The 17,987-nt window shown below is 63.0% G+C and overlaps 2 protein-coding genes across 3 annotated transcripts; one reads left to right on the top strand and one right to left on the bottom strand.

Annotated features, from left to right (window-relative positions):
• Positions 1 to 4,515: 4,515 nt before the first annotated feature.
• Positions 4,516 to 10,289, top strand: CCDC86 (coiled-coil domain containing 86). The gene is made up of 4 exons (XM_070427258.1): positions 4,516 to 5,332; positions 7,647 to 7,776; positions 9,288 to 9,362; positions 9,495 to 10,289. Exons 1-4 carry the CDS (start codon positions 4,575 to 4,577, stop codon positions 9,606 to 9,608), a joined length of 1,077 nt encoding a protein of 358 aa, XP_070283359.1. The 5' UTR covers positions 4,516 to 4,574; the 3' UTR covers positions 9,609 to 10,289.
• Positions 10,290 to 11,619: 1,330 nt separating this feature from the next.
• On the bottom strand, positions 11,620 to 14,936 carry PTGDR2 (prostaglandin D2 receptor 2). 2 transcript variants are annotated; one of them, XM_070426375.1, is made up of 2 exons: positions 14,867 to 14,936; positions 11,620 to 12,814 (listed from the first exon to the last, which is right to left on the bottom strand). In XM_070426375.1, exon 2 carries the CDS (start codon positions 12,799 to 12,801, stop codon positions 11,620 to 11,622), a length of 1,182 nt encoding a protein of 393 aa, XP_070282476.1. In that variant the 5' UTR covers positions 12,802 to 12,814; positions 14,867 to 14,936. The 2 variants fall into 2 exon arrangements, with proteins under 2 accessions (XP_070282476.1, XP_070282475.1); XM_070426374.1 differs by lacking the exon at positions 14,867 to 14,936 and adding an exon at positions 13,306 to 13,367.
• Positions 14,937 to 17,987: the final 3,051 nt, after the last annotated feature.

Here is a 17,987-nt window from a genome sequence, read left to right as displayed (position 1 = left end):
GGGCGGGGGGGGGGGGGGGGGGGGGCAGGACCCACGTCCTCACGGGGCTGCGTGAGAGTGAAATGATTCCTGCGGACGCCCTCCATGCTCGCCAGGCGCTCGGGCAGAAGCCCTGCCATCTCAACTGCCAGGGAAATTGGGGTGACTTGCTTCTGGACTCGAAGGTCCCTTTAGGGGACATGACCTTCACTGGAGCAGCCTTGGGTGTGAGAGCGGCAGGAGGGCCCGGGCTGCTCTGGGCACTTGGGGCAGCTGCTCTGGCTGCAGCTGGGGACCCCGAGGGTCCTGAGGCCCCATGAGAAGGACCGAGAACGAACGCTTTGAATCAGAGGAAAACCTCATCTCGCGGCTCAGTGGGGTTTGGGGCCATTCCGCTGCAGGAGCGCGAGGCCAAGGGAACGGGGCGCCCTGCCCAGGGCAGCAGATGCTGCCCCGGAACCGAGCCCCATTGTGCCCGCTGCGCCGCAGGCCAAGGGCCTCATCACGGGCTCCTGGCTCACAGCGGCAGGTGTCCCGGGGTTGCCATGGAGGAGGTGGGGCCCACCCTGCCCCTGGACGGGCCACAGCTGTGAAGAAGCCAGGTGCTAGAGGAAAGGGCCGGGCAGGGATGGGGGGACGGAGAGGAAGGGAGAGGGCGTGACTCCCTGCACAGCCATCATCTTAGGAACTGAAAGCTGTGTGTGTGGACGTGGGCGGAGGGGGCGGTGCCTGCTGACCTGTCTGTCAAGAGCTCCTTCCAGGCCCCAGGATGAAGCCCCAGCTGTCACCACCGACAAGTGTCCAGGGTCTCTCGCTCTGCCATCTGAACCCAACCCCAGGAGCCGAGCTGCTCACCGCCAGGGGCTGGCGGCAGCATTCAAGGTGGAGTGTCCCAAGTTCAAGGTCTGCTCCTTGGCGTTTGCAGGACCCTCAGCAAGTCAGGTTGCCTCTCCACTCCTCGCCGCCTGCAGAACAGGGGACGCAGTTCCCGCAATTCCGCAATTCCGCTCGCTCAGCTGAGCCTGAGCCGTCCTCAAGGGACAGTTTGAGATTTAACTGTTTCAAGACCATGTCAGAGCCACTGAGGAGGGGCCAGTACGGCCCAGTTCCCTGCTGTGCTCCGGGCCTCTCTGTGCCTCCGTTTCTTTAGTGTGAAATGGGAGGAATAACAACAGCACCCGCTTCACAGGGTCGCCGAGGAGTGGGAGTCTGTCCTGCAGGGCACGGGAAGAAGCCTGGCGTTGCTGCCCCATTGTTGTAGGGGGTCCCTCCCTCCAGGGCTGAGACCAGGAGTGAAGTGCAGACAGTCTGTTCTCAGAATGAGCGGCCAGGTGATCCTAGCAGGCAGGCAGGGCTCGCTGGGTCTCTGGGGGACTGCGGAGACCTCCAGGACCCTTCCTCCGAGGGCGGGGGGCTGGGATGCTCGTGAGGACAGCAAAGGAGTGTCCGGGGCCAGGGTCCCCACAGCCACTGCCACGCTGGCCCTTCTGAGGTAGCCGGGCGTCTCCCGACCGCGCCCACCCCCCACCCACACACACATATGAGGACCTGGGAACGGCTCGGGTGAGAGCGGAGCATCCTGGGCCGGAGTTCACGGCTGCCCGGGTTAACAGTGGCTCCACAGGATGCGAGGGACACCCCAGGGCCATCTGTAACACATCTCCCCTACACCCCTCTGGCAGGCACCTGGATTGCTCTCTAAGGCAGTGGTTCTCAACCCTGGCTGCACATTAGAATCATCTGGGAATCTTTTAAAAATCCTGATGATTTTAAAAAAGATTCCCAGATGATTCTAATGTGCAGCCAAGGTTGAGAACCACTGCTCTAAGGTGTGTGAGCAGGGCTGGGGCAGGGCCCGGGGGAGCCCAGGAGCAGGGAGCCAGGGAGCCTGAGGCGGGCAGAGGCGGGGTGGTGTCCGGTCTGGTCACACGTGCTGGGCGTGGCTGCCGGTGGCTGGCCTTTCGGGTCTCCGGCAGGTGCAGGACTTTAAGGAACCGAGAGCTGGGGCTGGAGGAGCTGGGCGAGGACCAGCCAGGCTGCTTCTGCATCGGGCACCAGAGCCAGGGGGCCAGGGACTAACACCCGAGCGAGCGGCACAGGGTGCAGTTACTCCGATGACAGGGAGGGCCTTGGAGAGACTGTGCCCTGCCTTACCCTTGGGAGGCGACCTCATCAGGGGGCACTGTGTGGCTGAGTGGCACAGCCAGGGAGGGCGGGGTGTTAGGGATCCTCAATCCACTTCTTCCGCCCGGCCAAGGGTGAACCTGACGGGGCGGGGAGTGGGGTGTGGGGGTGAAAGATTTGGAAAAGACAGACAAGAGAATAAAAGCTGGGTCTCGGTGGGACGCTGCTTCTCTGATGGAGACAGCGCCAGCGCCCGCAAGCCGAGTCTTCATTTTATACCAGATTCCACGAGGCAAAGTAAGGGCGTGGTCAAGATGTTAACAATGTTCTAAGCCACTCAATTACATGCACCTGAACTCTATCAAGCCCACATCACTCAGCCATGTGGGACCACAGGTTCGGACCATAAGGTCGAGCTTACAGCCACAGCCTTTGGCTATGATTGTGCTGGGAGGGCTCTGCCCTCCAAGCTGGGACTTGCACCTGGTTTTGCCATGAGAGGACCGTGCCCTCTCATTAGTCCGAGACTTGAACCTGTCCAAACGCTGTAGCCGCGCCCCACACTCCTCCTCCGGGACCCTTCGTCTGAGCCTCCTCATCTCCTCCTTGACCAGCGGTCAGTGGGGGCTGGCTCCCTCAGACCCTGCAGATGACTCGGCAGGTGGGAGCTGTGCTCAGCGCGGAGGCCCAGGACGCCTGCCCTGCCCTTGGCCTCTGCCCCCCCCCCCTCCGCCCCCCACCCCCGCATCCCTGGATAACTTCCCAGGCCCCGCCCAACCCTTCCGATGGAGAAACAAAGAAGCCAGGGGCCGCTGGGACAGGAGCCCTGGGACCCCAGACGGCCATTCCCAGGCAGGTCTAAGAATAGCCCTGGAGGAGAGCGGGGATGCAGTTGGGCCACTTCCAGGATGTTCTTCCTAAGAAAGACTCCAAACCCTGCCTGGGCCTCATGCAAAGGGGAGGAGGCAGGTCTTACCCTGGGACACAGCCACTGGCCGAAAGGACGCTCAGAGGCCATCCACCCTGTTGCTGGAACTGGGGCCGAAGGGGCGCCTGAGAGGGGATGCAGCCTGGCTGAGGGCCCAGGTGAGCCAGGGCAAAGGGGGTGCGTCTTACCCAGCCGTGGGCAAACTACGGCCCGCGGGCCGGATCCGGCCCGTTTGAAATGAATAAAACTAAAAAAAAAAAAAAAAGACCGTACCCTTTTATGTAGTGATGTTTACTTTGAATTTATATTAGTTCACACAAACACTCCATCCATGCTTTTGTTCCAGTCCTCCGGTCCAGTTTAAGAACCCACTGTGGCCCTCGAGTCAAAAAGTTTGCCCACTCCTGGTCTTACCAGTACCTCAACTTCACCCATAAATGTTGCAAATGTTGAAAAGGGAGGGCCATAAGTTTTATTTAATTTAAAAAAAAAAAAACATATTTGGCCCTAGCTGGTTTGGCTCAGTGGATAGAGCGTCAGACTGAAGGGTCCCAGGTTCGATTCCGATCAAGGGCACATGCCTGGGTTTTGGGCTTGATCCCCAGTAGGGGATGTGCAGGAGGCAGCCAATCAATGATTCTCTCTCATCATTGATGTTTCTCTCCCTCTTTCCCTCTCCCTTTCTCTGTGAAATCTATAATAAAGATATATTAAAAATATATATATATTTCTATTGATTTCAGAGAGGAAGGGAGAGGGAGAGAAACATCAATGATGAGAATCCTGGATGAGCTGCTTCCTGCACGCCCCCTACCGGGGATACTGCGCAACCCTGGCACGTGCCCTTTGCCAGAATCAACTCAGGACCCTTCAGTCTGCAGGCCCGCGCTCTATCCACGGAGCCAAACCAGCCAGGGCGAGAGCCATACATTTACTTCCGCTCAGGGCGGGAGAAGAGAAGGCGAGGGTGTGCACATTTAACCCATAGCTCAGGACGAAGAGATCGCCCGCCTCCAGGACCTGCCAGGCCACCTTCACTTGGGCAGGGAGGAGTGCTCCCACAGGGTCCGTGCACTGAGCCAGTGCAAGGCCACCCACGCGGCACACGAAAACACTGAGGCCAGAGGGGGCGGGCCCCTACCCAATTGCCCAGGAGTGGGTTAGCGGCCAAGTTTTCATCCAGCCTGGCCTGCAGGTTCCCTGGATCTTCTCCCAGTTCTCTTCTCTCCCGGAAATGGGTCTCCCTGCCCTTCCCTGCCTGCGCACTCTCTCCCCTTCTGCAGACAGCAGGAAAGGCCACCGCGACCTCAAGCTAGAACTCACTCCATCACACGCAGATGCGCCACAGCGCTCTGCGCATGCGCCTAGTAAGCCCCGCCCCTCAGGCCGCCAACCCGCCTCTGCGCCCAAAACAAACATGGCCGCTTTGGCTACGGACGCTTCCGCCCAGCACAAACATGGCGGCTCCTGACGTCATAGGACGGCGCCGGCCGCCCCGGAGACTGCACGTGCGCTCGGGTTTGGGAAATTTCCCGGCTGAGCCATGGACACCCCGCTGAGGCGCAGCCGGCGGCTGGGAGGCCCGAAGGCCGAGCCTCCCGAGAGCCCCACCGCAGCTCCGCGGGCGAGACGAGCCCTTGCGGAATTCGAGTCGAGCCTGGAAGAAACGAGGGAGCCCGCGTCTCCTCGGCGTGTGCGGCAACCCGGCCTGGAGTCCCCCCGACGTCAGCCCGAGACACGCCCGGGATCGCCCAGCCTAGGGCAGGGGGCGGGCCTGGGGCCCCCACGGAGGGAGCCGGGTCCGGGCCCAGGGTCCCCCCAGGGCCAGCAAGGTCCAGGCCTGGAGTCTCCCCGCAGACAGCCAGCGTCGAGTCCTGAGCGCCCCCGACGGGAGCCCAAGCCAAGCGGGGAGTCCCCGCAGGTCCTCGGGAGCCGCGGAGGACCGGGCGCGAGGGTGGCCCCGCGTGCGGAGGAGCTGGCCCGGCGGCCCCTCCAGCATCAGCCGTCGGGCCCTGGGTCCCCGGAACCTCACCCCGGTCAGCAAGCGCCGGGCCCGGAGCCCTCGCCGCCACCGCAGGAGCTGGCACCCCAGCCCCCCGGCGCCCCCCGGGGCCAGCGCCTGCCGAGCCAGCCACCGCCGGCCCGGGAGCTGGCGAGAGACGGCCTTTGCCCGAAGGAGCGGACAGGACCTTCAGCCCAGGCCCCGGCGCCCAAGAAGCGGAAGGAGGAGGCGGAGGTTCCCATCATCCCGAAGGGAAAGCCCAAGTCGGGGCGGGTGTGGAAGGACCGCGCCAGGAAGAGGTAAAGCGGGAGGGGAGCGCCGGGCGTGGCGGGCGGGTTCCCCGGGCGCCGGGCAGGTGCCGCCTGGAGACAGCCTCCGGGTTGGAAGCCGGTGATGATCCTGAGAAGGTGGCGGAAGCCCTGGGGCCGCGGGGAGGGGGACGGCTCGGCTGTTTCCAGCTGCTTTCCTCCGCGGCCCCTGGCCTCTCCTGCAGGCCTCACCTGTGAATTCATGCAACAGGCAGTTATGCACCTTTGTCTGCCCTCTCCAGCGGGAGGCAGAAGCCAGTAAACCAGCCATGTCTTGCTGAAGCGGTGAGGTCTGCGTCCACCCGCTGTCATGTTACAGTCGTGTGTCTTTGTGATACAGTGTTACCAACACTGAGTACACAGGACAGGCGAACCAGTGAAGGCGAACCTTTTGAGCTCGGCGTGTCAGCATTTTGAAAAACCCTAACTTAACTCTAGTGCCGTGTCACCTATAGACATTTTTTGATCTTTGCAACCATAGTAAAACAAAGACGTATATTTTTGATATTTATTTTATATATTTAAATGCCATTTAACAAAGAAATCAACCAAAAAAATGAGTTCGCGTGTCACCTCTGACACGCGTGTCATAGGTTCACCATCACTGGGCCGCTGGCCGGGGGTGAGCCTTTCCAACAGGGACCAGCATGCATCCTGCATGTGGTCTGCACATGAGCCCTGGGAAGCAGCGGTTTAGCCTCCTCTCACATACCGGGATCCTCTTCATGTTACATGTGAGAAACGGGCTCTGCAGAGAGACTGGGGGTGCGCAGACCGCCGGAGGCCAGGGTGGAAGCAGAGAAACCGGGAAGGAGGCGGTCGCACTAGCATTAAAGCACCTTCAGAGGCTGCAGGCAGGTCTTGTGGATTAGGGCCGAAAGGCCACGGAATTGATGCCTGGGACCTTCGAGGAAGCAGCTGCAGTGGCTGGGGAGTGAGCCCAGAGACGGGGAGGGCGGCCGTTGCTGCTGGAGGCCTGGCTGCAGCCCACCGTCCCGGCTCATGCCAAATGCCGCCTCTGCACGGTGCTCCGTGGACGGGCCTGTCCCTTCTCTGAAGGGTGGCGTTTATTGAGCACCTACTATGTGCAGAGCATTGTGCTAAGGACGTCGGCTCTGTCTCAGTGACCCTCCCACCAGCCTTTGGGATGGGAACAGCTCTTGTCTCCATTTACCGTGTGAAGGTGCTGAGACTCAGAGAGCCCTTTCCTGCCCCCAGCCTGGCCATCATCCCACAGGGGCTGGTTCAGGCCTAGGAACCCAGTCCTGTCTTCCCTCCACCTCCAGGTAAAGCGATGCTCTGGAACCGCATGGCCCAACACCTTAGCCACCGCCACGTGCGGCCATTTAAATTTAAATGGATTAAAATGAAATACAGTTAAAGATTCATTTTCTCAGTCACACCAAGCACATTTGAGGTGCTCAGCAGCCAGTGTGACTGTTGGCGTCCGTGTTGAACAGCGTGAATGTAGAGCATTGCGACCGTGACCGAAAGTTCTGCTCTGGCTGCGTGCCAGTCCCCACTGCCCGGGCTGCGCAGACCCCGCTTTGGGGCAGGAGGAAGTGCATCCTGAGCCCCGTTCTGTGCGCAGGAGGCCAGGTCAGCAGCAGCGGGCCTTGTGCAGGGGAGGGGCAGTGAGGGGCATGTGGGGTCAGAGCAGGCCCACTGGGGGAGCAGGACACCAGCCTGGAGGTGGGCAGGTGTGGGTGAAGGTACAGACTGTGCCGTACACGTGGAGCAGGACGGGGAGAAGACGGCCCAGAAGAGCTGGACTGACCCTTCCCGGGGACGGCTTTCGGCGCCGGGGCAGAACCCCGACCTGGGTGTCATGGCACCTTCGCCCAGAGGTGACCTCTTTCCTCCTGTGGCTCATGTCACTCTCGCACGTCAGAAACTCCAGACTCCCCTGGTCACCTCGAGCCTGCGCTGCGCCATTCCCACCTTTCTCCTGGAGAGAGAGGTTCCGGACGTGACAGAGAACTGTGCCCGTTCACGCCGCCCCGGAGGGAGGAGCCCCTCTCCAGGGCACTCCCAGGGCCTCGTGGCAGAGGCTGGGGCCTGGACTCGGTCACAAGCAGGGATTCGGGAACAGGGGGCCTGGGCTTGCTCCTCTGAAACGGACAGAACAGGAGTCCCCACCTCAGAGGCTTAAGACACGGCAGGCAGCCCGAGGGGAGCCCTTGCCTGCCCTGGGTCTGACCTGGGGGGGCGACTGCCCGCACGCAGGCAGGCGGGAGGTGGTTCTGACTGGGTTGGAGGAAAGAGCCGGGTGCAGCGCAGAACCCCACGAGCCCCTCTGCCCCAGGTTCTCCCAGATGGTGCAGGACAAGCCCCTGCGCACCTCCTGGCAGCGGAAGGTGAAGGAGCGGCAGGAGCGGAAGCTGGCCAAGGACTTCGCCCGGCACCTGGAGGAGGAGAAGGAGAGGCGCCGGCAGGTGAGGGCAGAGCCAGTGTCTGCTGGGCAGGGGGCGGGGGGGCTCGCACAGGTGTCCAGGGGGAGGCTGGCGGCCTTTCTGGAGCCAAAGGGTGGCAGGGGGCCTGGCCGGGAGCGGAAGCGCAGTCTGGGACCACAGGGCAGGGAAGCCAGTGGGCTGTCCAGTGTAGCCCGGGCTCTGCGCGGCCCGGGGATGGGGGAGGCCGGGAGGAAGCTCCATGCCCACTGGCAGGAGGTGGGAGGTGAGAGGACGTTCAGTGAGATGGTGAGATGGCGCCGGGCCCTGCTCAGGTGGGGAAGCCTTTCCCGGATTGTTGCTATCGCTCTCCACGAGGCGGCTGCCACACATCGGCACCGTGGGTGCCCACGCTTCCCCCCGTTAGCTCCCCGATACTCTCCCAGGGCCACGCATGCCCGTTGGAGGCTCACGCCCAACCTCTCAGTTTCGGGGAAGCCCCAGCGGGCCACGCAGAGAAATCGAGGCCGAGGCGTTCGGCGGTGACGCCCACCAGGACCAGGGCTACCAGGGGACACCCCCACCTGGTGCTCCCAGGGCACAGGAGGCATCAAATCCCGTGCCCCAGGCTCTGGACTCCGCCGAGGGGAGGAGGCCCGTTACTCAGTCGTCTGTACCGGCTGCAGTCGCCCCAGCGCCTGAGGTCCTTAGAAGGGGAGGCTGTCGCCTTCGCTGAGGCCTTATCTCACTTCCTATGCAGCCGGCTCCCTCTTGGGCAAGAGGCCTCCTCGCTGTGCTTCGCACGGTGTTCCTGTCCTGCCCCGCCCAGACCTCCTGCCTGGGAGCCCAAGTCTCACTTCTCATTTCTCACCGGGGCCCAGGCCACGCCTGCCCCCTCAGTTCCCATAGCCCAGAGCGGCCCCTGGCCCTGCAGCAACCTGGAGTCCACCCCCACCCCGGCCCAGCAGGGACGGCAGTGAGCAAAGCTGGAAACCTGCTTCCATTCCCAGACAGTCTCCCTCTACATCCACCTGCTGGGCTCCCAGTGGCCGGGCACCGCAGGCCGACCCCACGCGCCCCCCTCACTCCCCCGAACAAGCGTAGGTGGGCGTTCTCATTGTAACGACGGCAAAGCACAGAGGTTAACTACACGGTCACCCTTTAAGAAGTAGCCGAGCCAGGATTCGAACCAGAGCCTCTTTCCTGCGGCCTCCACCCTTCCTAGCTCCGCACCTGGGCACCTGGACTTCAGGGGCAGAGGGTGGGGTGAGGGGACCGGCCCCCCTCCTCCCAGGGGCCTCTGTCTACATGTGCCTGAGTTTCCCAGTGGGGAGCACGGTGTCTGAGTTCCCGCAGCCCCGCCTAAGCCTCTGTCCTCAGCTGCCTGCCCAGGCGCCCACCTTCTCAGGTGGAGTCAGGACCTCCCCATACGGCGGTCCCACCACCAGGACCCGGATATAAGTCCCCGCCCCTCCAACTCTGCCAGCTCTCCCTCAGGGGCCTGAGAGCCCGGGGCTGCCTCACCCAGACCCACGTCTTCCCCCCTGTACACCCAGGAGAAGAAGCAGCGCCGCGCTGAGAACCTGAAACGTCGCCTGGAGAACGAGCGCAAGGCCGAGATCGTCCAAGTGGTGAGTGGTGCCCCGTCCCTGCCCCCTGCCCCCTGCCTCCTGCCCCCCGCCCCCCGCCCCTTCCAGGCCTCCCTCTCCCTGGGGAGCAGGGGAGACTCCAGCCTCATCACTGCTTTGCCCTCGCACCCCCAGATCCGAAACCCCGCCAAGCTCAAGCGGGCGAAGAAGAAGCAGCTGCGCTCCATCGAGAAGCGGGACACGCTGGCCCTACTGCAGCAGCCACCCCGGCCGGCAGCCAAGGTCTGAGCAGGACGCCGGAGGCCGCTGGAGCCAACCAGGTCTCTGCGCAGCACCTCGGCCGCTGTCACTCGCCTCTGCGGTGCCCGCACTCCCACTCCGGCTCCGTGGGCGGGACCCACTCTGGATGGGGCCCTGAGCCTCTGGGACTCTCAGGCAGGTCTCTGTGGGACAGCCCAGAGGGAGCTGGGCCCTGGCAGAGGTTGGGGGGCCGGGGGAGGGTCAGCTCCCTCCCCTCCTTCCCCAAGTGCCTTCAAGCCCAGGAGAGCCTGTTCTGCCTCCTCGGGAAGCTGGTGCCTGAAGGGTGACTACCCCAAATGTGCATGTTCTGTCTCAAGGTCTGGGCCCGTCCCAGACCAGGAGGCCGGCAGGGAGAACCCAGCTCCCCATCCCTTCCTGAGCTGCTGGGCACCTCTGCACCCACTGAGCCCGTTGAGCCCAGCTCCACCCACTTTCAACACTGAAAGGTGGAAAGGGGAGGTTGCAGGGTTCCCCTCCAGACCCTCTCCTGTACCAGCCTCTGCAGAAGCCCCAAAGATGTGCCGAACTCACGCCCATCCAGTCTACAAGCATATTTATTGAGCACCTGCTGTATACAGGCACAGCACAGGTGCCAGGGAACGCAGACGAGTTGTTACCCAGGAGCTCTCACTCCCACGGAGCAAACAATAAACAGTGTATTGCGCAGCAGGTGGCAGCGGTGCAGTGACTAAAGCGGGGAGGGGCCTGGGCCAGGGGTTCCTAAGGATGTCTGTCTGTCAGCTGTACAGCGGCTGTTCAGTTTGCTGGGCACCTGCTGTGGGCTGCCCTGCCTGGTCCTGGGAGTGAGCAGTAAACCTGCCCAGACTCCAGGGGCCCAGCCAGGGGGTGGCACAGGGAGCACGGGCTCTTCCACTAATGCTTCGCCCCCAAACGTGCTGGCACCAGCTCTGCGCCAGGCCCCAGGATGCAGAGTCGAATGTGCGGTCTGACCTTGAGTCCCCGGCAGGCGGAGGAAGGAGACCTGCTGTCCCAGACACACAAGCGCCTGTGCTGTCGGAGGTGGGCGCTGCAAGGCTCTTGGGGTGACCAGCATTGCCCGCGCGGCATGCATGGGACAGCAGGCGCCCAGAGGTGCACATTAGCTAGGGATACGGGCTGTGACCCGCAGCTGCTGTGCACATGAAATACTCCGGACCCAGGAGCATCTGTGAAGACACCCACTGCACGTGGCTAGCCTAGTTCCCAAACACTTGACCACGGCACCCCTATGCTTCTCCACCTTTAACACAACAATGTTGGGCCAGTGGGTGGAGACGGGGCCCCCACAGTCACTGTCTCCATCAGCTGGGGTGCCAGGCTGTGCTCTCACCGCTACATAGTAACTGAGCGAGTGAACTCGGTGGTCAGCGGGCGGACTCTGCTCCGGGCAAGTCACTAACCTCCCTGCACCTCCATTTGTGCGTCTGTAGCAACGGGCTGAAAGGACCGGTCCTCCAGAATGTGGGCAAGGCCCTGGCTCAACATTGCTCCGCAGCCTTAGACTGGAACAGTGCTCCCCAACCTTCCTCACTCCTCTACTCCAAAACCACATCACTAGTTTCTGTAAAAAAAAAAAAAAAAACCCCGCCCCCCTCCCCCCAAATCCGGTAAAGTTGAGCCCCAAGGAGATGCGCCCTGTGTGCCTTAGGGCATCCTGCCCTGGCTGGAGGAGTCTTAGGATCTTAGCCCACGTGGTGGGTGGACCAGCGGCACCGACTGGGACATCGCCTCCCGGGCTTGTTAGCAACGCAGATCTCAGCGCCCGCCGGGCTGCTGGCAGACTGCACGGGGGTCCCTAGGCGGCGCGCAGGGAGGTGTGCGGTGGCTGTTGCTGAAAAGGCTTCACTGAGCCACGTGGGCACTTTAAAATGCAGACTCCCGGGCCTGCCCCTGGGACACGCTCTCCGAGGCCGCGCCCGGGGATCTTCATTTTAACGCCGGTGCCTCCCGGATGCCTGCGCTGGTGCCTTGCAGGGGGACGGCGATGCCGGCCGCGCCTCTAATCCGAGGTGTTGCTCAGCTCCCGGTTCAGGGGGCCCCTCTCCTCCTGGGGTCCCAGGCCCTTCGCGGGCGGCGCCGCGCGGCCTCCACGCAGCCAGCCCAGCAGGCGCGCAGGCCGGGGCACGCGGGGGGCGCGCGGGGCGGGGGCGGTGGAGGAGGAGCGGCGGCGGCTGCCCGCGCCCAGCTCGCCGTCCTCCACCAGCACGCTCTCCAGGACGCTGCGCAGGGAGCGCCGCAGCTTGCGCAGCATGTCGGGGCAGGTGAGCACGTAGAGCAGCGGGTTGACCACGCTGTTGAAGAAGGCCAGGCTGGTGACGAAGGGCAGCCCGCGCCACACCAGCGGCCGCAGCGCCGGGTCGCCGTGCGAGCGGGCCTCCAGGAGGCTGAAGACGTGGTAGGGCCCCCAGCAGAGCGCGAAGGCCGCCACCACGGCCGCCACCAGGCGCACGAAGCGGCCCGAGCGCCGGCGGCCGCGGTGGCGCAGCTGCGCGCTCACGGCCAGGTGGCTGGCGGCGATGATGGCCAGCGGCACCAGGAAGGCCAGCAGGAACTTGCTGACGGCCAGGGCCACCTGGCGCGCGTTGCACGTGGCGTCGTGGTCGGGCCCGGGGTTGAGGAGCAGCAGGTTGTAGTAGCACATGATGCGCCCGTCCCGCCGCGGGATGGTGTCCCGGAACACGTAGTAGGGCACCGTGTTGAGCGCCGCCAGGGCCCAGAGCGCCAGGCACACCTTGTGGGCCGCCGCCACCGTGCGGTGGTTCTGCGCCCACACGGGCCGCAGCGCCTGCAGGCAGCGGTCCAGGCTGATGGCGCTGAGCAGGAAGCCGCTGGCGAACATGTTGAGGAAGAAGACGGAGGAGTGCAGCTTGCAGAAGGTGGTGCCCAGCTCCCAGGAGTGGCCCACGGCCAGGAAGTAGGTGAAGAAGGGCAGGCTGGCGGCGGCCAGCAGGTCGGACAGCGCCAGGTGCAGCACCCAGGTGGTGACCACGGTCTGGCGCATGCGGCAGCCCACCAGGAAGAGCACCAGGCCGTTCTCCACCAGGCCCAGCAGCGAGGCCAGCCCGTGCAGCAGCGCCGACGCGTGGTCCATGTAGCGGATGCTGGAGTTGCTGTGGCTCTGGAGGCGGCTCATGTGCTCCAGGAGCGGGCAGAGCGGCTTCGCGGTGACGTTGGCCAACATGCTGGGCGCTGCCCTGCAGAGAAGCAGGCACGGAGGTGGGCGGTGCAGGGCAACAGGGGACCCGGGCCAGGAGACGGGGTCTGGCTCACGGATGTGATTGGCGAGGCCCGTGGGATGGGAAGTGATGAGGGACTTCCCAGCTCCCCTACTGCTGACCCTGCAGCCTCCCTCTGGGCAACATGCCTGTCAGTCATAACATGACCTCGCTCAGAGCGTGGTTGGGGGAATAAATGAGCTAATATACAGAAGCATGTGGAGCAGGACCGGCCCACAGCCACCCCACGCGGATGTCAGCGTGGTTATCGTTAAGCAGATGCCTAAGCTCACGTGGAGACAGAGGAACAAGGTCGGGCCAGGACCCCTTTCCCCTGACCCGGGAGAACGAGCGTGGCTGAGGCCTCCCCTCAAAGGCAGGAGGGCTCCACGGGCCTGGGGATGGACAAACGGACGGAGCCTGTGCCTTTAAGCGATGTCGTCCCTCCCCCACCCACAGCAGCCTCTGACCTTGGGTCTCTGCAGAGTCTCCTTGGGGCCCTTTGCTCCCACAGTGGTGGCCGGCTGGGTGTGTTGATGGTAAATAATGGAGCGGCCCCTCCTCTGATGGTTGAAGAGGAACTAAGATAAGAGCGGGGAGCGCTGCGCAGGAGGAACTACCTGCTGGGCCTCCGGCAGAGACCCCTCCCCTGCCGGGTGGGAGCCCCAGCCAGCGGCTGCCCCAGGAAGCCCCGCCTGTTCATTCACTTGTTCACTGGGCCGTGCACTCCTGCAACAGATGCTGCCTGAGCAGCTATTCCGGGAATCGCTGGAGAAGCCAGCCTCCGGCAGGTGTTCAGGCCCCCGAGATGTGCACGCCCACAGCCTCACGGAGAACCTGACTCCATCTGATGTGAGGGCTGAGGAGGCTGAGAGACTGGGGCTGCCTGGACCACGTCCGGGGTCGGGTGGTGAAGGGGGAGGGCGGGGGAGGGGGGAAGGGGGGAAGGGGGAAGGGGGGAAGGGCTCAGGTTGCCCGGGCCCCCACAGCACGCCAGGACTGTGGTAGGTTTCTTACACGAATGCTCTCCTGCTTACTGCACTGCAAGAAAGGTGCCAGTACTTCTCTCCATTCCATTTTGCAGATGAGAAAACTGAGGCTCGAGTGTTTAAATAACTTGCCCCAAAGCCACCAAAACCATACAGACAAGCAGAGAAGTAACCGTTTAGCGCTCAGCCCGAGTTCTTTCCTCTCCCTCTGCTCCGGGTGAGAGATGATGGAGGAAGAAGAGAAGGAAGTGGGGGGAGGGTGTCCCTCTCCCCAGGGGAAGCGCTGTCGCCAGGATGAGAATGTCCGCCCCCTTTGCAGGGTGAGGTCCTGGGATATCAGTCTAGAACTTCCCTGGCCGATGAGCCCCTTGGCGCTGGGATGCAGGCAGGCGGTGGGCGCTGAGGGGCCGTGCTGCCTGAGAAAGCTCACTTCCTAAGCGTTAGTTTGTGGAGCACTCACTCACTCACTCACTCACGCACAGTGGCCTGTGAGATCCCACTTTTCAGAAGAGGAACTGAGGTTTGGAGAAGCAAGTCGCCCAAAGTCTCCCGGCAGGCAGCCGAGTGCCATCCCCTCTGCACCTGGCCACCCCCTGCCGTCCAGCAGCTGTGCCCAGGGCCCCGGGGGTGCTCAGAGAGCACCGGCCTGCCGCCCCGGGGAGCAGCCAGGTGGGTGCTCTGGCTGCAGAGTCAGCCCTGGCCTCAGGCATCGGAGGGAGCCCAGCATGGGGCGGGGGGGGGGGGGGGGGGCCGTCTTGGCAGGGGCTGGAGCAGAGAACACCAGCTTTTGGAGTCAGGGGCCTGGGTCTGCACCCCGACTCCTCGACCTTCTGGGGGGTGAACTTGGGCCTGTGACCCCAAGACCGCTGTGCGGTCCAGTTAATGCTGAAGATAATGCGGGCACTCCTCTGAGCAGCACGTCCCCTCCAGTCTGTGGCAAACCCAGCCCTCTGCCATCCTAGCATCAGCCTCTCCCCTGGAGAAACACATCTCTCGGTGCAGAGAGGGCACCGTGCTGCCCAGCCCGTCACCACCTCCTTACCTGGCACCGAGGGAGGGGGCACAGGGTCCCGGCCCTGGACGCAGGCGGTTCTGGTGGCAGCCAGACAAGAGCGCTGGTTAGGAGGAGGCAGGAGCGAGGCTGAGGGAGGAAATCCTCTCGGTCAGTGAGTGTGTGTGTGTGTGTGTGTGTGTGTGTGTGTGTGTGTGTGTGTTTAGGGGTGGGGTCGGGGAAGGCGGGGACAGCCGGCGGCCGGTGTTCAGGAACGTTCATCTGCTTGATAGGGAAGGGACCTGACTGCGCCCCCCTCCCTCCCCCCTGCCCCCCCTCCCCCCGCCCCCCCCCCCCTTGACAAAGGAGACGTTACAGAAGCCGGTGCACGTGCACGTGGGAGACAGGTGTGTGCCCGGGACTGAGCCCACGTGTGCAGAGGCAGGTGCTTTTTAAACAACTTTTATTGGTTGGTTGAACTTTTATTGGTTGATGGATTTGAGAGAGAAAAACGTTGATTTGTTGTTCCACCTGTTGATGCATCATCGGTTGCTGCTTGTCTGTGCCCTGACCGGACAGACAGAGGTCGAACCTGAAACCTTGGCGAATCGGGACGAAGCTCTAACCTACTGAGCTGCCTGGCTGGGCCCAGGCGGTGCTTTTGAGAGCCCCCAGCAAGTAGAGCGCCTGGCACACAGTAGGTGCCTATACAAGTCCCTTTATTTCCCCTCTGGAGGAACAATGGGTATAGGCACAGGGTGAGAACAATATCGCTTCTATTCAGAATGCCCTAGCCCTGGGGTCCATTTAAAAAGATGAAATAAAGTGCCCTGGGAGGCGAGCACTGAGCTGTGACGGTGCATTGACTTGCCCCTCAGTCTTCACTCCCGTGGCTGACGAAGCTTCCGGGGCCAAGGACACTCCTTCCAATGTCCCAGCACCTCGGAGCTACTCAGTGACACAGGCTAAGCCCTGGCCGGCATGCTCAGTGGTTAGAGCCCTGGCCCCAGTGGGGGCTTGACGGGGAGGCAACCGATCGATGTGTCTCTCACATCCATGTCTCTCTCTCTCCCCCTCCCCCCTCTCTTCCACTCTCTCTAAAAAAAACCACCACCACCACCACCAAAAACATGTTGAGAACTCAGCACCCCCATATCAGGGCCAAGGGTGCGCCTCCGTGGACTGACTCTGCAAGCTTAACCCACAGGCGGAGAAACGCAGCCCTGAGCGAAGAGAAGAACGGATGAGGTGACACGTGCGGGGCATCTCTCACTGGTGCCCGAGAGGGCTGATGAATCAAAGGCTTGATCGCCCAAATCCTCAGCGGCCTGGAACTGTCCTCCTCCTCCGAGGGGCTCCGTCTCCCAAACACCCGTGCCTGCAGCCTCCCCCACCTCCCCGCCTGCCGACCCAGGGGCCTCCCCTCCCGCCAGTGCAGCGGGTGAGCTGCCAGCACTGGGTAGGGCACTGCCCCTCCCTGGCCGGGTGAGCTCCGCAAGTCCCTTCCCAGCCATTAAGTCTGATTTCTCCTTGGCGTTCTCCCAAATGCAGGGGCTGGTGCGCAGACTGCCCTTCGGACTAAGAAGGGACCCCCTCCCCCGCGGAGAACCTGCCAGCGCCAGGCCTGCTGGGGCAGGCCCAGCCCGCCCTCCACGCCCGCCAGGACCCTCTCAGCCCTCGGAGATGCTTCTGACCTGAGCCCCTCCTCTGTCCCTCCCTCAACCTCCCAGTGACAGCCCTTTTGGTGGCTGAGAGCCTCACTCCTGGCCCTCTCCCATCCCGTTTCCTGTCCTTCCCTCGCTGCGGGGGGCGGCGGGGGGGGCTGGCTGCCCTCCCCAGGGCAGCTGTGGGCCCCCTGGCGCCCTCCCCAGGGCAGCTGTGGGCCCCCTGGCGCCCTCCCCAGGACAGCTGTGGGCCCCCTGGCGCCCTCCCCAGGGCAGCAGTGGGCTCCCTGGCGCCCTCCCCGGGGCAGCTGGTGAAGAGTGACGGACACACCAGCACGCACTCAGAGGCGAGGCCCCAGGGCCTTTTCTGAGGAAGCAGCATGGTGTTTGTTTTTGTGGGCTCCCACCGTGGGAACCGGCTGCCCCAACACGCACCGCAGCCAGCGGGAACCCACTCTCTCCACGTGGAAGACGGACGGATGGACCGACGCCAGCAGGGCAGGATGACCTCTCCCTGGGGCCCAGGACCCGGAGCCAGAGCAGAGCCTCTGAGCGGAAGAGTCTTGGGAGGAGCCAGAGCAGGGGAGCCGGGGCAAGAGAGCTTGGAGCAGGGGAGCCGGAGCAGGGGAGCTGGAGCAGAGGAGTCGGAGCAGGGGAGCTTGCTGGCCCGAGGCAGAGGCAGGAGCCTGCAGCAACCGACGGGACCTGGAGCCAGCAACCTACCAGGCTGAGGCTGAGCAGGAGCAAATCTGAGCAGAGCGGCTTGTGGAGGCCTCCGCAGCGGTGTCAGCCGGAGCTGCAGGCGGGACCCAGGAAGGGCAGGCGGGCCCTCGTTAGCTGAGTCCAGAGGAAGGTGGCGGGGCCTTTGGCAAAGGCCTCGAGGGTACAGACCTGCAAGTCCCCGACTGCCAGGCGCACCCGCAACGTGTCTGAGGGTCCAGCAGGCCTGGTGCAGCCTGGACTTTGCATTTGTATCGAGTCTGGGAGAGGGGCGGTGATGTTGCGAGACACACGGGGTGGAGAACTACTCTCTGCCAGTGAGTCTGTCCCTGTTTTTTTGTTTTGTTTTGTTTTGTTTTAAATATATTTTATTGATTTTTTACAGAGAGGAAGGGAGAGAGATAGAGAGTTAGAAACATCAATGAGAGAGAAACATTGATCAGATGCCTCCTGCACACTCCCCACTGGGGATGTGCCCGCAACCAAGGTACATGCCCTTGACCGGAATCGAACCTGGGACCCTTCAGTCCGCAGGCCGACGCTCTATCCACTGAGCCAAACTGGTTAGGGCTGTTCCTGGTTTTTATGAGCAGGAGAGACAGGAGGGAGAATTAACACCTAATGAGCACTTACGTCTCATGGCATCCTCTCAGGTTGATCTCAGTCTTTAAAAAAAAAATATATATATATATATATTTATTGATCTCAGTGAGGAAGGGAGGAGAGAGAGAAAAACATCAACGATGAGAGAGAATCACAGATCGGCTGCCTCCTGCAGGCCCCGCACT

This window comes from Myotis yumanensis, unplaced genomic scaffold (assembly GCF_028538775.1).
Source record: "Myotis yumanensis isolate MYYU_CA2020_CCGP unplaced genomic scaffold, mMyoYum1.0.hap1 SCAF_10, whole genome shotgun sequence".
Classification (NCBI taxonomy): Eukaryota; Metazoa; Chordata; class Mammalia; order Chiroptera; family Vespertilionidae; genus Myotis; species Myotis yumanensis.
The sequence above is the reverse complement of the archived record's forward strand: the minus strand, read 5'-3'. Positions and strand labels throughout refer to the sequence as shown.

Bases quoted from the DNA above. Each gene is read 5' to 3' on its own strand.
- PTGDR2 (XM_070426375.1), bottom strand. From the start codon at position 12,801: ATGTTGGCCAACGTCACCGCGAAGCCGCTCTGCCCGCTCCTGGAGCAC.
- CCDC86 (XM_070427258.1), top strand. From the start codon at position 4,575: ATGGACACCCCGCTGAGGCGCAGCCGGCGGCTGGGAGGCCCGAAGGCC. The intron at 5,333-7,646 runs GTAAAGCGGGAG...CCTCTGCCCCAG, and splicing joins AAGGACCGCGCCAGGAAGAG to GTTCTCCCAGATGGTGCAGG. The intron at 9,363-9,494 runs GTGAGTGGTGCC...TCGCACCCCCAG, and splicing joins AGGCCGAGATCGTCCAAGTG to ATCCGAAACCCCGCCAAGCT.